General features: G+C 37.1%; 1 protein-coding gene across 4 annotated transcripts in view; it reads right to left on the bottom strand.

Moving 5' to 3' along the window:
* Positions 1-865: 865 nt before the first annotated feature.
* LOC149183568 (uncharacterized) overlaps positions 866-18,309 on the bottom strand; it is a 99,574-nt gene continuing 82,130 nt past the window's right edge. Inside the window, exons 1-5 of one of the 4 annotated variants that reach the window (XM_089418764.1) lie at positions 2,866-3,067; positions 2,066-2,164; positions 1,538-1,668; positions 1,337-1,417; positions 866-1,228 (exon numbers count right to left, since the gene is read on the bottom strand). In XM_089418764.1, the coding sequence (XP_089274890.1) occupies positions 1,027-1,228; positions 1,337-1,417; positions 1,538-1,668; positions 2,066-2,149 (498 nt within the window). In that variant the 5' untranslated portion in view covers positions 2,150-2,164; positions 2,866-3,067 and the 3' untranslated portion in view covers positions 866-1,026. Of the gene's footprint in view, positions 1,229-1,336; positions 1,418-1,537; positions 1,669-2,065; positions 2,348-2,593; positions 2,743-2,865; positions 3,068-18,309 lie in introns of those variants that run through there. The other 3 variants (XM_089418761.1, XM_089418763.1, XM_089418762.1) reach the window with 3 other exon arrangements.

The raw sequence follows: 18,309 nt of genomic DNA, 5'->3' as shown, positions 1-18,309 counted from the left end.
GGCTGGGTCAATTGAGGATAGACGTTCTACATCAGGCTACTTCACTTTTGTAGGAGGAAATCTAGTTACTTGGCAAAGTAAAAAACAAGAGGTAGTTGCTAGATCTAGTGCTGAGGCCGAATACAGAGGAATGGCTAAGGCAATATGTGAATTGTTGTGGATCAGAAATCTGTTGCAGGATTTACATATGAAGCAAGTCGGTCCTATGAAGTTATACTGTGATAACAAGGTAGCATGTGATATTGCTCATAATCCAGTTCAACATGATTGAACTAAGCATGTTGAGGTTGATAGGCATTTTATCAAGGAGAAACTAGAAGCAAAGTTGATTGAAGTTCCTCATGTTCGATCTCAAGACCAGCTTGCTGATGTGCTGACCAAAGCAGTGTCAAACCAAGCATTTAATGGCTGTCTCAACAAACTTGGCATGAGTGACATCTACTTACCAACTTGAGGGGGAGTGTTGACAATTGGGAGCAATTATCTCCAAGTTGGTTCTCCGTAATTCAAGTTCCTGATTTGTCTCTGCCACTGGCTGTACAGATAGACGAGAATCACTCCTGAAAAATTGGCTGTACAGACTCATGTGATTGTATCAGTTTTCCTTATTCTAGACCTATACTATAGGATCTGAAGTGTATACAACGGTTATTCAGCGTATACAGCGGTTATTTATGCTGAACAAGTATGAATAAAAATTATTTAAGCCTTTCATAGAAACTTCCTTGTTTTTGACTTTTTTTTTTTTTTTTTGAGGGAAATAAATTTAATGAAATAATTGTTTTCATTATAAAAATGATTTTAACAACTTACAATAGTTCTAAAAATATAATTAGAATATATTTTAAGTACATTACATATACTAACAAAGCTTTTAAAATACAGCCTTCTTCCCTCCCTACAATTCTGGTCGGTCATTCCTCACGACTGAGACCATACCGTCAATCTTTAATTTACATCTGTCCTTCCGAGGGAAAATTTTACAATAAAAACAAAAAACGAGTATAAGCATGGAAAAGGAGATGATTAACCTGCATTCCCACAACTATTATGTCCTCTAACAAATTCGTGCTCGAAGGAAGGATCCTGCATCATGGAACGTATGACACTCTGCATACGATGGCTATATCGTTGAACTAAAGTCATTTGTTCATCCATGAAATTAGTTATTCCACGGTTTGATCTGAGATTCTTGATTGCCTCCCTCCTACGATCTAGATCCGCCATTCTGCAAAAAATGAAAACGGATCACGGTGAAACCCTAAAGTTTGCCTTATTTTTTAGATCTTTGAGTACCATAGGTATTTGAATGAAACGAAGTGCAACAAAGACATACTGTAAGGCTAGAGCGTGGCGAGGCCGTTCCTGTAGGATGTCACGTCGCAGAGGAACTTCATTTAGGGTCATCGTGGCTAACCTGTGATGTGAAACAGTCAAATATTTTAATCTAAAAGAAATTGTACAAAACACGGAGTGAGCTAAACGATTTTGTGCATTATTCATGTGAAAATTATAGATCTATTGAAATTAAAGTGACCTTTGATCAGTATTTTCTTCTGTTGAAATCACATTGGACACCATAGAAGAATCATGTGTGGGGGTTGTCTTCAGCCTCATCACCTCGTTCCGGTGGTGATGATGATGCCGGAGACGACTGGAAGATTGTAGCTGCAGGATACGGAAAGCAATGTTTCAAGTTCCAGACAAATTCATAATTTAATAATTTACAGAACTTAAAAAATTTACAGAGGATAAAAAGAACAAGGATTTTAAAGAAATTAATCTACTTAATTTGAAACATGCTTGCAAGCGGAGGAACATTGTCCTTCCACAAACGAGATTCCAATTTCCAGGGTAAGATCAAGTGATCTTCAATGACTTCAAAATAAATTTATCGTAACAATCGAAGAAAAGATTCCAATTTCCATGTAAGATCAAGTGATCTTTAATGACTTCAAAATAAATTTATCGTAGCAATCGAAAAAAAGATTCCAATTTCCAGGTAAGATCAAGTGATCTTTAATGACTTCAAAATAAATTTATTGTAGCAATCGAAGAAAAGTACCGAGGGTCGATGTATTCCGATTCCAGAAAGACAAACGGGAAGACCACCGCCTGAAGTGTTGGTACCTGATTGATGCGATCCCATCCTTGGCCGAAATCACTGTGAATTTGAATAATATGAGATTCCCTAGACTTTCGAGCTCAACTGCCTTAGTATTACTAAAAGTGACTTCTCTCTGAATCGCAAGCCTCATCATATCACACTATCATAAAGTTCAAGCCATCTCATAAACTTCAAAATGCTAAAAGCATGAAAATATGACTTCTTCAAGTTTCTGAAAAAAAGAAAATATGACTTCTTCAAGATCATTAAGGACGACGACGCTCATCAGACCTCTACAACAAGGCTATCACTTCATATTAATCGTGACCTAAATCCATCTTGTATAGTGGAAAGCCCTAAAAATATTTCCTTGAAGAATTCAATAAAACATCTTTGTTCATTTTCTTTCGAATGGATTTCTTTAGTTAAAAACGCCAAACAACAAAATTTCAAGTTAGTTAACTTGACAGAGATATCCAACCCTACCTTGTTTCAATTTCTCAAACGAAAATGGAAATCACACACTTCTCATGAACTTTCTATCGAATAAGCCAGTAACACCCCAAAGCGAACAAATCCAGTAAACAGGCTTCGTTTCCGTCGCGATTTCTATGAAGTGGACATTCTAATGCCGGCCTATATATTATACGTGTGATTAAATTTAAGCAAATCTATACCTAATATTTTTTTAATTTCAACGAGATTGTTAGTTAAAATTTCCGGAGATGCCAAAAAAGCATGGATCAAGAACGACTTACCTTGATGCAGTAGTCAAATCCTCAAAAGGCGTTTCCGAGAAGGGCGACACACAGAATAATAATTTTGTGGCGTTAAATTAGGCGCAAGGTCAAGACGCTGTTAAATTATTTCAATCGATATAAAAGATGGACAAAAAAGTGTTTTCGGCTCGCTCAGAAACCGAACACGACGAAGACAGGTGCCGCTCTGTTTAAAGCTGTCCATCCCACTAAATCGCAGTACGCTCACAAATAAATAGTTAGTTTTATTTGGAGCTAATGTAATTAAATTTTGTTTTTTTAACTGGTTATATAATTTTAAGAGATTGTAAATTTTTTATTATCTAAATAAGTGCTTTGAAAAATTAGGCCAATCTGAATTATACAGATTAAACCAATTAAATTTAAATTTAAAATAAAAATAAAAATGTTGAAATTTAATTATAATTTATTGAAAAAAACTATTTTATTAATTAAATTATATTATAAATTATTTAATTAATAAATAAAATAATTTTTCTAAAAATAAAAACATATAATTTCAAAATAATTTGTAATTTTTTTTATTATTTAAATAATATTTTTTAATACATAAATAAATTAAAATCAATATATAATTTTTTATTATTTAAATAATATTTTTAATATGTAAATAAATTCATTGCACTAAAAACGTTTTAAGGAACTCCAATCTTACATATTCAACAACATCTCCCCCGCAAGCATATGCGACACTTGCACTATTTCCTCATAACCCAAGTACATCTATGTAAATGAAATATCAATAAATATTGATGATGATGATAATTAATTTTCACTAAAATTAGTGTGGGTTGTTTAATTTTATAAAAGAAATTTAATTATTATTTTTCAAAATCTTATTTCTACAAAAATTACACTTTATAACATTTACATAAAATATTATTAAATAAATATATAAATTTTCACTAAAATTAGTGTGGGTTGTTTAATTTTATAGAAAAAATTTAATTATTATTTTTCAAAATCTTATTTCTATAAAAATTGCAATTTATAACATTTACATAAAATATTATTAAATAAATATATAAATGTATCAAACCATTAAAATGTATTGTAAAAAAAATGCAATTGGAAAATATATTATTTAAAAAATGAATGTATTAATAAATTAATAAAAATTTATAACATTTACATAAAATATTATTAAATAAATATATAAATGTATCAAACCATTAAAATGTATTGTAAAAAAAATGCAATTGGAAAATATATTATTTAAAAAATGAATGTATTAATAAATTAATAAAAAGCCAATGCATAAATATAACAATAGAAATTAATGTATGAAGATTTTTTTAAGAAATTAATGTAGTAATAGCAACGATGTTAAGGAATTATAAATTAAGATTTAAAAAATACTTTAATAACATTAATAAAATATATTGATTTAACTTAATGTGTATAATGAAATATACTGAACTTAAGTTTAATTTTAATGTTAATTTAATCTATATAGGGTCAAAACTTTTCCAGTAAAATAAAATTGTTTGAAAGACATTTTTTTTTAAGAAAATAAAATAAAGAAAAATTAATTCCTGAAGCAAAAAGATTAAAACATTTACTGTTTTTTTGCAGAAAAATAAAAAACATCTGCTGAAAATTAAAACATTGAAACATTTATTGATAATTAAAAAAATTAAAATATTAAAACGTTAAAAGATTTATTAATTTTTGTTTGCAAATAAAGTTCAGACAACAAAATGTTTAGTCAGTCTGAAAACAATTTATTTGCGGGAAAGGAAAATTTTATTTTTTAGCAAAGAATTTACACATTTAATCTTTTTTAACAAAAATATAACGATATTTATTTTAACTGCAATAAAATTATTTACTAAAAAATTTAACCCCATTTCTCAAATTAACCCCATTTTAGAATTTTATATTGCTTAAAAAAACTATTAATTTTTAAAAACTACAAACCTAAACTTATTCGAAAAATTAAAATCACGTTCTCATTTGTTTTGTCATATGCTATGCAAAAAATTTACACAATCATTGTTTTTTTTTTGACAATAACGAGTAGTTTTTCGGCAAAACCGCTGCCGAGGGCTTTAACCGGGCTTCTTTGTAATTCATTGTTACAGAATTGCGAATGATTGCTTGAAAGTGCTCTTATTAGCAGATTTCTGCTGTTCCTTTTCTGCTTTCTGCTGTTCTTTTTCTGCTATTTCTTCTCTGCTGTTCCTTTTTCCCGTTGCAACATCTCTTGCATTTCTTTGGTGTTCCTTTTCCAATGGACTGGCTCTTGGATTTTTCTGCTATTCCTTTTCCAAAAAGAACCAACCCTTGCGTTTTTGTTGTTCCTCTTTGTTAATTGTTCACAGGCGCAACACATCAACCTTGGTGAAGATCTGCTGCTTTTACTTTCCGAGACGAAGAACTGCTTCCTAGTTTGTAGAGAGGAGATCCAACGCGGTGCAGAGCCAGATCATCCCAAGGATCACTGTGATTTCTTTTTGATCTGGAGGAGCATTATAAAGAGTTCAAGAAACCCAAGAGCGGAAACTGGTCTTGAGGAGGCCCTTGTGAACTCCCTAGCACCTACTCAGATGCAGCAGTGATTTCCAGCGACTAACAGAGGTCGAAACGCCGAGGTTGCGTTCTAAAATTCCTTTGTGGATGAGTCTGCGAATCCTAACAACGCCCAACACAGAATGGTTCGGTCCCAAGGTCTGGAGAATCGGAATCAGCGAAATGCTCAAAGGAAAAGAAGCCCAGACATCTCCAGAATTAAGGAATGCTGTAGTCCAATTCCACATCAAAAACTAACAGCGATCTCCTACTCCTGAGAGAGCCTAGGTTGGCTACCAAGTCCTCCTGTGAGTTTAAATTTCTCAGAACATGATAGAAGGAGATTTTGTGGAACTTGGGCAACATAAGTCTAATTTTTTTGAGGATGGGGGCTAGCTGCACTTGAGAAGGGATCTTTTGAGAGTTCATAGCCTGTATAATTAGTCTGGAGTCTCCAAAGACTGAGATGGAGAGGAGGTTCCACTTAAGAGCCAGATTTAGACCCTGCCACAGAGCAAGAGCCTCTGCTCTGTTGTTTGTTTCATGCCCCAGACCCCAAGCAAAGCGCAGCTCAATTGAGCCACCTGGGCTTAAGATAACTCCACCGCCACCCGCCTTTCATGGGTTGCCTTTAGAGGCCCCATCGAAGAAAACACAGTGATCATCTAGAGTAGATCTCCATTTGATGAATTCCTGTTCTTCCAGACGAATTTCCCAGTGAGAGGGGGCTTTAGCAGGAGGAATGGGTCTATTCTGTTGATTTGGAACAAGCTCTTTTAACCATTGATCTTCCTCGCTGTCCAGAATCATGCCATTTCCTATGGTGGGATTGGTTTCTAAGGCCTCCCCCAACAGAGCTTTGATCTTAGTGATAATTCTGATCAGGTTACAACTCTCCTCCCTAAAAATTCTGTTGTTCCTCTCCAGCCACAGTTTCCAGCATGTGAATTTGGGGATCCACATCTAGGCAGTCTTGAGAAGGCTTTTTTTGGAGAAACAGAATGGGGATAATTTGGTCCAGTGTCTTAGCAGGTCCTGAGTATTTCCTGGAAGCTCTATTTTGTCTGATCCTAACATCAGGACACCCCTCCAAACTTCTTGAGCAAAGGGGCACAATAAGAACAAGTGGTTAGCTGTTTCTTCATCCAAAGCACAAAGAGGGCACCTGGAGGGACCTTCCATTCCACGCTTCCTCAGGTTATCTCTAGTGAGGATACTTTTATGCGCTAGAGTCCAGCAAAAGAAGTCAATTTTGTGGAGGGCAGGGAAAGACCAAATAAATTTCCATTGAGTTGGCTTTGGGGGGACGCTAGGGACAACCATCATACTTTTGTAACCTTCTACTGCTGAGTAAGAGCCTAAGAGAGAACCCCACCCTCTTTTGTACTTAGAGGAGGTCTTTAAGGGAGATTTTCCTTGGAGCAAGTCCAACAATAAATTGGCTTCACCATCCAGCCAATGACGGACCTCCCCCAAATTCCAACCATCCCATAGACTTTGAGCATCATTTGTCCAATTGGAGATGTCCCAAATGGTTTCCAGATTGTTGGCCTGAAGCCAAACTCTGATATTTCCCAGTTCTGCCATCTGATTCAAGGGCTGATCTCCAAGAATCGAATCTTCCCAAATTTTTATTTTTTTCCCATTACCTGGGATCCAATAAAGCTTATGACTGAAATGTTTCAAAGCTGTGAGACAGAGTTTGAAAATTGGAGATCCTTTGGAAATTCTTGGAGGCTGGTCCAAGCACCTCAAACGCTGCCCATGAATTTTTTTTTTCCACAGAATTCTCTTACTCCAACTGGGATTCCCAAAAACAATGTTCCAAAGGAGCTTGGAGCCCAGAGCAAGATTTTGGGCTGCCAGGTCCCGCATTTGGAGACCTCCTTCCAAGAATGGCTTCTTAATAGTGTCCCAATTTACTAAATGGAGCCTTCTTTCATTATTTTTCCCTCCCTCCCACAGAAATATTCTCAGGAGACCATCCACTTTGCTAATAAAGGTTTTAGGGGCTAGAAGGATGGAGTTCTGATAAACCGGGAGACTTATGAGAACAGATTTCATAAGGATTACCTTCCCAGCATTATTCAACCATGAGGCTCCCCAAGCTTGTATTCTGAGTTTTAGCTTGTCTAGCAGAGGCATCCAGTGAGCAACCTTAGGATTTGATTTGAAGATTGGGATCCCAAGATACTTAAATGACTCCCAGGTCAGGGTTCTTTCCATTTCTAATAGCCTGGCTATGTCTGTCAAATCCTTGATTGAGCAATTCCAACCATAGATCGTGCTTTTTAGATAGTTAATCTTACTGCCTGAAACCTCCTTATAAATGTCCAGCTCCTTCTTGAAGGTTCTAGTAGAATTTATGCTAGCTCCTCCAAGCAATAAAGTATCATCAGCAAACTGGGCATGATTTATGTCTTTAACATTGTGAGCCATTCTCAGGCCTGGCAGAGTTTGGATCTGTTGATAGTAGTCTAGCTAGAAGCTGAGCACCGAAGCTTGAATGGCGTAGAGAAGCGAGGACAAAGGGCAACCTTGTCTTAGCCCCCTCGAGGCCTGGAAGAATTCCGTTGAACGACCATTAACCAGGGGCGCTATCCAAGGGGAGGCAATGCAGGCTTTCACCCAAGTTATGAGAACTTTTGAGAAGCCAAATTTCTCCATCACAGAAAACAGGAAATCGTGTCTCACCCTGTCAAAGGCATTTGACAAATCTAGCTTAATCACCATGCCTTTCTCTTTTCGATGACAGCTTGAATGAATTACTTCTTGCACCAGCACAATATTGTCAAGAATCTTTCTCCCTTTTATGAATCCTCCTTGGTTTTCAGGGATGATGACCGGTAGAATTTTCTTAATACGGTTGGCTATTATTTTTGTGATCAGCTTATAACTTGTGTTACACAAAGAGATGGGCCTGAATCTACTGAAATCAGTGGCGCCTTTGTCTTTCGGAATCAAGGCAAGGAAGGTCGAGTTGGTACTGCCTCCAATCTTGGTACAGGTCTGAGATTTATGGATCATTCTCAGAAGGTATTTTTTGATTGTAGGCCAGCAAGTCAGGTAGAACCTTGCTGTGAACCCATCAGGGCCCGGGGCTTTGTCCGGGTCCATGCAATCCAAAGCTTTTTTAATCTCATTCATACTGATCGGAGCAGTCAGCATAATATTGTCAGAATCTTGAACACAGTGAGGAATAAGATCAATCGGATAGGCTTGAGAATCAATAGGAGTGTCTTCCGGGGCAGAGTAAAGATCTTTGAAGAAGGAGTGGGCTCCTCACTTTATGCCTTCAGAATCTTTAACCACAGTGTTTTGATAGTGAATTTCATCTACTGTTTTGAAGTGCTTGTGTGCTTCAGCTTGCTTATGGAAGTAGCTTGTATTTTTGTCTCCAGCCTTTAACCAAAGATTTCTGGACTTCTGTCTCCAGAACTCTTCTTCATCCCTACTTGCTCTGTGGAGATCTTTTTGCAGTTCTACTTCTTTTTTAAGAAGGGATTGAGTTACATCAGAATTCTCCATTTTTAATTGATGGCCTTCTAAACTGTCATGCAGCTACTTTCTTTTGGCGGTGGGCGTTTTTAGCCTTTTAGCCCACTCCTTGAGCTCCCTTTTAAGTCTTCTCATTTTTTCTTCCCACACACAAAAAGAGGATCCTTGGACTTGCGGGTTCCAGGCCTCAGAGACCACATCCTGGAATCCTTCTTGATGAATCCATAGAGAGTCGAATCTAAAGGGAATGGGGCCAAGATTTCCATCCAAGGAGAGCTCAAGCAGAATGGGTTTATGGTCAGAGGTGTAGTTCGGCAGAATTTTAGACGTGGCCAATAAACCACATGTCAAGAAGGAGGATTGGACTAGAAATCTGTCCAGACGAGCAGCAATGTGGCCGGGGCCTATCCTTTTGTTTGACCAGGTGAATTTCCCAGTTGTGGGCTTGATATCCTCCAATTCCCAATCTAAAATGATGTCTTCAACCCATTCTCTAGCTGGGTCCCTGACCAACGAGCCCCCCTTTTTCTCTTCTGTGGCTAACGTAACATTCAGATCACTTGCAATAATAATATTTTCTGGATTGTGCAAGAAAAGATAGGACTGAAGCGAGTCCCAACAATTTTTTTTCTCAGATGGTAAGACCGGAGCATAAAGATTGAACATACTTACTTGGTGGCTAGATTCTTTATGGAGGAGCTTAGTGAGTAGCCAATGGGGGCAACATTCTTCGTGAATCAGATCATATTTGGAGTTGTCCCAAAAGGAGGCAATCCCTCCAGAGGCGCCTCTGGCACTGACTGCTTTCCCTTGGCCTTTATGCCAGAATGATTTGCTTGCTTGGAGGAGTAGAAGGTCCTCCATTTTTGTCTCCTAGATGAGAAGGATTTCAGGCGAGTACATCCTTACAATGTCTTTTAGAGCTTCTTCTTTCAACCTGCTGCCTAACCCTCTGCAGTTCCAGGAGACGTATTTCATTATTTACTGGCTTGGAAGGTTGTGGCTCCTCTTGGAGCCTGACCATGCTTGCGCTTAGATCTGGTATTCATCATTCCTTTGAGAGTTTTCTGAGAGCCTTGGAGAACATCTAGGTAAGTTTTTTCCTCTCTCTGTTTCTTCTTGGACTTTCGCCCCCTGGTCGACTTGAGAGGAGTGACTTGCGAGCTGTCTGAATCCGAGACTGCACCTTCTGAATCTCCCTCAGAGTCGGAGCCCAGATTGATGTGCTCCTTGTTTTCTTCTTTTTCCCCTTGTTCAACCTCTGTTGGAGGAAGAATTGACTTTGCCTCGGCTTCTTACACTTCTTCGACGGGTCTTCTGGTTCCTCTTGGGTCCCAATGGCATCTGTCTTTTCCCCAGAGGAACAACCCTCTTTTGGAACTTCTTTGGCTTTTGGTTTGGGCTGGGGCTTCACCAATGGCCCTGAATTTTTCTTCTCAGTTGGTTTTGGGACTGCCTTGCCCTTTTCGATTTCTTTCCATCCTTCTTCGCCCACTTTGTCCCCGGCTGGTGCTTTTGGGCAGTTTCGTTGGAAGTGTCCATGTTCATGATAGGTTCTGCATTTGAAAGGCAATTGCTCGTAATCCAATTTTTGATAGTGATGCCATTCTCCAACTGTAAGTTTTATCACTTCGAGCAGTCCAGCTTCCAGATCGACTTCCACACAGATTCTTGCGCAGGTATATTGGCCCTTGTTATCTGCTTTGTCAATGAAGCGGCCGAGACCATTTCTAATCTTCTGCAGGGTGTGATAGATGCAGCAGTGGATCGAAAGATTGGGGAGCCGGACCCAGACTGGGACCTCTTTAGGGGTGTCGATTGAGGGATCGAATTCAGGGTTCCACTTATTAAGATACAAACCCTGATTTCCCATAAAATATGGACCGTTTCTGAAAACCAAATCTCGATCTTCTTTGGAGGTGAACTCGAAAATGAAATACCCTCTTTCGATAGCATAGCAGATCACATTGTTTGCTAGCTGGGGCCTCCAGTTGCGCTAAATCCAGTCGTCTGCTGTTTTCGTAGAGGGCTAGCATCCTATAAATTGTCCTACCAACCCTCTGTGAGCCAGTGCTAGGGCGATTTTCATCGATTGTTCTTTTGGTAGGGCGATCTCAGGAATTTCCTCCAGTTTTTTGATGAATTTCGGGACTTCTGGAGTCAAACACTTCTTCCCTTTCTGCGAGAGCAGTATTCTGAATGCTTCTTCTGAAGAGATTGGTGAGGTGGGAGAAGGTTCCCCACCCCCAGGCACATTCATGGCGGCAGCTACGCTCCTCTGCTAAAAACTGTGCCGGAGGAGGAAGGCAGAGCCCGATTGCGGGGATGCCGGGAAGGAATTAGGGCCCAGCAGCAGGGGCTGCCAGGCAGGAGGCCTGCGGAGGGCCGTAGGGGCCGAGGAAGTAGGGGCGTGGGAGCTCAGAACGCGCGCACAACAACAGTGCTCATCTAAATTTTATATTGCTAAAATAACTATTAATTTTTAAAAACTACAAACTGCCTGTCGAGAGTGAGAGGGGGGAGATATTTATAGATGTGACACAGTCGTGTGTCAAGATTGAACTTGTTTGTGTTGGGTTTCGATGTGTTGCACGTAAGATTGAAGTTTATACAAAATTATAATAATTAATAAATTTGAGAAATAATTTCGTATAATATTAATGATATGTAAAATATTAATTATTAATGATATGTATAATATTTATTTATCTTATAAATCATTATTTACATATTTTTATCTTGTTTTATATGAGAAAGAAAAAAGAAAGAGTAGGAGAAAAAAATTTGTCAAAAAGAAAGTGTTTAGCTAAATGAAACCTCTACGGGGTGAATGTACCTGACCCTAATGAAGAAATGACAGATGAAAATAAAGCTAGGCTTGACTTGTCATTGGCTAGTATAGAAAGATTGAAGAATGAAATCAAAGATCTGAAGAAACTGGTGCATATATGTGATGACAGAGAGCATGAGTACAAGAAGGAATTTATCAACTTGAAGGCACAACTTGAAGAAGCAAGGAGAATAGAAGAGGTGATGAGTAGTAAATTCAAGGAGAGAGGTCTACATTGTAAAATATTCGAAGCTGGGATTGATTCAACTAGAAAGTAGTTAGATAAAAATAATAGGTTGTGTAAGAAACTAGAAGAGGACCTTGCCTCCATGAAGAACTCAACAAAGACAACTAGTAAAGATGATAATGAAGCGGCTCTAAAAGGACCTACAGAAGAAGAGTCTAACAACAACATGTTTTGTACAAAAATAAGCAACAATATCAAAAGCCAACGAATGAGATGAAGAAAGGGTTCACTGCAAGAAGATCATTCTCTCTTGAAAATGAGTTGAACAAGTTGAGAAGATTTCAAAGGAGATTCTTTTCTCTTGGGAAAAACATCACATGTTTTTCTTGCCATGAACATGGACATGTGGCAGCAGATTGTAAGAACAAGAAGATCAAGACTATTCAACAAAACATGCAACAAACAAGAAGGTACTATCCAACAAGCAAACAAAGGAGAACATCAACAACCAGGTACATAAACTCTTTCTATGATTATTGTTATACGTGTCATGAATTTGGACATAAAGTGTTTGAATGCAAAGTGTATATGAAGAAAAATATGAACGCAAAAAGGAACACATAATTTTCTCTATTTCTTGGCCACACAAGATGTTTTGTATGTAGCAATCTGGGACACAAAGCCAAATACTGCAAGCTGCACTATACCCTAAAGAACTCTAGACACAAGATGGATTCTACAAGAAATCCAAATAATGAGACAAAAGAAAATGTAGACACAAGAAGGCAACTAACAAAGGTATGGAAAATGAAGAATAAAGAACAACCAATGACCTAGCTTGGTCTCAGGGGAGCTGCACAAGGAAGCTAACCAGTGATAGAACTATGATTATAAAATGTGAAGCATCTCAAGGGGAAGAGCATCCACCTTAGTGTTCCTTTGAAGACTATACAATAGAGTCTGTTGAGTTTCAAACTGGAGTACCTCTAATTACGTATTGATGCTCGAAATGGTTACAAAAAAAGGTTAAATCCACTGTGCAAATTGAATTTTTGAGGTTGGAAGTGAAACATTCAAGGGAGCTCATCGTGTAACTATTAAAAAGAAAAAGAGGAGAAAGAAATTAGACAGAAAAAAAAAAGGGGAGGAGGGTAATACATGTTCAATAGTATTCAAACGCTACATATGGTAGAATTCTCATATGGCAGAACAATATGATATAGCAAAACATTCCTCCTCTAAAGCGAGCATGCCCATTGCCATTGCGAAAAGACACCAACATTGAGCAAGAACTAAATGACAATTTGCATACCAAGGTTGAGCAATTGGTCACATAAATAAAAACTTCCAAGGAGGCCAACACGATAGTTGCCCGAAGGGTGGTAGTATGAAGAAGAGAAATTGTGTGATTCCACTATTCTAAAATTGAATCCACACTAAACCATCAAAGGAAGAAGTGTAGAAACAAAAGATTGGGGCATTCAATGCAAGAGACTTATTATTTTTGAAGAGAATTGGTTTTAGATTGAAACGAAAATTTGAGAAATCATATCTCCAACAATGTACTATCATAAAGAGAAAAGTGAAGCAATTTTGAAAATAACTAAGTTGGAAGAGTGTTTTTGAATAAGCCACCCTAGAATTGAGAGGACCCTGAAAAGAAATATACCAAATCAGAAATGACACTTGAATGATACAATTTCAGGCTGAGAATGAGTTTTCTCACAATGTTAAGATTGATACCATCCATAGGGACCGATGGTAGGTCGTGTAATAGGTAACATATGTTAGGGATATTAAGCAGAGAATTCAAGTTAGGGATGTCAGGCACAAACCACTGCTTGATACAGATGGCTCGATTCCTTCACCAACCACCAAATAGAAAATGCAAGAATATAGAGAAAGAAATATACAATGCATGATAATAACGTTACAACGTTGAAGTCTAGCGGTGGTTGCAGAAATATGAAGCGTTAATGTCAAATTATACAATGGACCAACATTATCTATGCCAAAAGAAATGCGTTATATTGTAACAAAATATGCCAAGCATAATAGTCTGAGAAGTATGACAATGCAGTGGCAGGTGCAGTAACAGTGATTTGATGCTTGCATTGGTAACAAGAGGAAGGATTTTTTTTTTCCGAAATGTTACATATTCTACATCCTTATCGTATTATATTACGGTGGTCGATATTACTGTGGCATCCTTAATATTATAGTCATATCAAGTAATGCCATATACCAACCAGAGCAGTTACAAGGCAACAAACCTAATTAAAATGATCACAGTGTCATATATAAAGAGATGAAAACAGATATGAAGAATGCACTCAATTTGGATAGTGACAACGTATGTTACATATGTGAATGTTGATGAGTCTAAAAGAATTGCATCATTTCAGTCTCGCGACATTCAGTAGTTCAGTAACTGTAGTAGCACTATGATAACCTAGATGAGTGTTACAAGTACATATGCAAAAATTCCAGTGTAGCAATAACAATGGTTTGTAGCAATAATAATGGTTTATATCACATTATTACCACATGGTTGGAGCATAGTCAAACTATTATCTTTGCTTATAGATCATCATCGCACGGTTGGGGCATCCCGACACATTCCATTGGCCAAGAATAAGAAATGCTACTCTTTGTTTCAAGCTGTGGATCCTGTTGCATATCCTTGCGAGTCTGTTCACATGGAGCATTCGACAAAAACATGTGATTGAATATATAGATTAATATTGAGGCGAAGAATAGAGGATTTCCATTCTCTTTTGCTGAAGCTTTGATTTAACTCCTTATCACACCTTGATCCTATCAATCTACCAATTAAAAACTGACAATTATTTCCAGCATGCAAGGTTAATTTGTATAATAACCAGCGATGCTCCAGATTACCATGTTTAAAAAAAAAAATGGCTGCATTGATATCATTTTCAATTATCTCTTCACAAACCTTCACAGATCTGAGACAAACCTTCCTGGAGCTTTCCCTGCGGTGATGGTTGGAGTTGTGCGTGCACTTTTTGATAAAGTTGGTGAATTAGATATGGAGTTCACTTTGTCCATTGGTTTGCACGTCACTTATCAAATTTCCATTTTATTTGGCCTAGGAAAGAATGGGCGCATGTTTTGGATCTTCCAAAATGGTCACCACAACATGTCTTTTCACATGAAGTGCTTGAAAAATTGAATTGATCGCATGATGGGTTATCGTATTATCTCTAATATTGCTACTATGAGTTGGGTTTTCTCTTCTGCCAACATTTAACAATTCCACACTTCAGACCGACTCTAGGAGGTTTTAATAAATTCTCTCAGCAGAACCTACAATCACGTTTCAAACTTGAGAAAAGGAGTTGCATTTGCTGAGAAGTCTGTTCAAAAGGCTATTGTATCCTCCACCAAGGTCTAAGCTGACTTGGAGTCTGTAGAGGTTTTTGCAGAAGAGGTAGACACTGAAGAACTGCAAAGTGAAGAAATGAATAAAGTAAAATGATTGAAAGCAGAAGAAGAAAAACTCAAGGAAGAGGAGAGCTTTGCACAAGAGTCTTTAGAAGAAAAAGATGCACTTCTATCGCAAGTATTGTAGGAAAATGAGGCATTTCTCTTTGTTCTCTACAATTTTTTTACGGATGTGCTCATGAAACATCTCTTAGATGATCTTATCGAGAAACCAATTGATGGTCTTGGACTTGATCAAGGAGATTCCATGGATGTAGATAAAGAGCCTTCAAGAATGGATGCCGACGATGATGATGAACACAATAATCAAAGGTTTGCCAAGAGTAGTGGATTGCGTGCAGAAGAAGAACATGAATGATGTCAGGTCACTCTGGGCCAGGTTCAGGCATTGACAAGGCAGTAAGCAACAGAGGTTTGGCCTCATATAAAGAAGTTGGATGCCGAAGTTTTCACCGAGGATGTGCATCCTTCTATTGTAAGAGCAATATATGATAGTCTGAGACGTCCATTTTCTCAATTTGAGGGCGACCATTTGATGGATTTTTTTTTAAGTCCTCATATGGCAGTGGTGAAGAAAATATTTTTGTTGTTGAATCTGACCTATGTTTAGTAGTGTCATTTCCTGGAATTTCTTTTAAAAGGAGAGCATATCAGTGGTTTCTATTGCAATTTTTGGGTTAATGAATTCCTTTGATTTCTGGTTAAGGAGATGAGAGGTGTACCATATTACGGTCATGTGAAAGTTTTCTCCCTTGGCAAGCCATTGTAGTCAATAGAGAAAAATATTTCAGGGAACACCTGGTTTTACGGACTTGGAAATGTTCTCAATCCAATATTTGTCAGGGTCACAATAGTTGGTCCTGAATATGTTCTAGTAAAATTACGTGCTAGATGCTAATCTGATCAAACTTGCATGTAATTTTTGTTCCGTGCTGAGACGCTACGTCGAGAAATATGCCAATCTCACTCGAAAACTAAATGTTGTCTACGTATTAATGTTGTTGATGTATTAAAATATGGTGTGTCCATGTCTTTGGTATGGTGCGTTTGATCTATTAGAAAAAAATATTTTGGATGCATCACATATACTTTTTCACTGGACCATCATCATGGATGAATAATCGTTATGACAAAATGCGCATCTAAAATTGGTGTTTTGGTATCGAATTTGCTACCAACATTGCTCTCATTCACGCATTGGAACAACGTGGCTTGGTATCGGATTTGTTGCCCGCATTTCTCTCATTCACGCAGTTGAACAACATGGCTTGGTATCAGCTTTGTTGCCTGCACTGCTCTCATTCATGTAGTGGAACAACATGGCTTGGTATCAGCTTTGATGGTTGCATTTCTCTCATTCACGCAGTGGAAAAACGTGGCTTGGTATCAGATTTGCTGCCCGAATGCTCCTCAACAGAGGTAATGTGGTTATTGCCCCAGACACTAGAACTCTTGTTGTCACTTGAGCAGGCTGAGAATTTAAATTTTGAACATTTTCTTGATAATGGGAAGAACCTTGAGTCTTTGAGATAAAATTTGAGCTAGTACATGCTCGCAAAATATATATATATATATATATAATCATGAATTTCACTTTTGAGGTTTATATTATTGTCCCAATGACAATGGACACATCATCAAACTTTTTGACAATTATTTCTCACTGGAATGTTTAGGGATATAGTCACATCCATTTGGGTTTTTGATACTCGAAAAGATTCTGGCAGAAAAGAAAAGGGAGAGAAAAATGCTATACATCGCCAACCATATAGAGGAAACAACCATATTATGTAGTGACAACATTCTTTCATTGCCCAATGAAAGTAGATATCATCCATTTTGTTAAGATTATGGAAGAAGCATAGGGCTATTAACATGGCATAATGATTGATATGCTGTTTATGCAAGAATACAGATCTAACTAAGCAACAATTACAATTTCTATTGCTATCAATGCTAGGATACTTTTTAGAATCAATGAAGCACTTTATATTTTTCTTAAACATATGTCAAATATTGATATTAGAAAGGATCAATCCTAGGTTATGGTATCAATAATTAGAACATGTTAGATGTGATTTTTAAGGATTATTGCTTCAAAATTAGAGAACTGTTGTCTATATTGCTTCCTTCTGAATTGGAGAAAAAAGTTAATGCTCTTGTAACCATTGAAGGACAAACTTCTCTGGGTTCAATAAATTAAAAGTATATATGCTTCAGATGAAAGAGCCATATGGATGCTTCAAAATGCATGATGTAGATGAAATGGATGTTCGAGGTTGTTGCAATAGCTCAAGTGAGAGACATGTCATGTTTTTGTTTCGGAGCTTGAAAACCTTTTTGAAAATTATTTTGGCTGCTCAATAAGTTTGCTTAACTTTTGCATTGAAGTTATTATCAATTTGAATATTCAAGCATTGAACAATATCTTCAACAACATTGACCTGGGATGAAGCAACATTGGATGTGGTTTTAACAACATGTAACATTGCCTATATGCTACATGGGCTTAAGGAAATATTATCGTTTTCATCTTAATGAATAAATATTCATATGCATTAATATAGTAGCACTACTATTATTAATATTCTTCTTAGAGTTGGTTTCCCTAAGTAGGGTTCTCGACCAATTATTTCACAAAATCATTCCTAGCGCAAACAACATATACATTGATTTATGTACATTGGAGCAATGTTTATTCTTGCAGATTTATTACCTATTACATACAGGGTTATGGAGTTACATGTTGATCCTCAAATACTTGCCTCACATATTCAATGTATCATGTACTTAATGATCTACGTGTTCATATCATCTCACAACATTATGCAATGCACTTATTATTTGGCGAGTATTATTCAGAACTTACTTTTTATCTCTATGCAATTGTAATTTATTACAAAGTGTTCTCTCAACAATATTCTTGCAA

Source organism: Pinus tabuliformis, chromosome 3_2 (genome assembly GCF_031772625.1).
Source record: "Pinus tabuliformis cultivar Carrire ecotype Pingquan chromosome 3_2, CPIR1, whole genome shotgun sequence".
Classification (NCBI taxonomy): domain Eukaryota; kingdom Viridiplantae; phylum Streptophyta; class Pinopsida; order Pinales; family Pinaceae; genus Pinus; species Pinus tabuliformis.
Note: the sequence above shows the minus strand (reverse complement) of the source record. Positions and strands in the feature narration are given on the sequence as shown.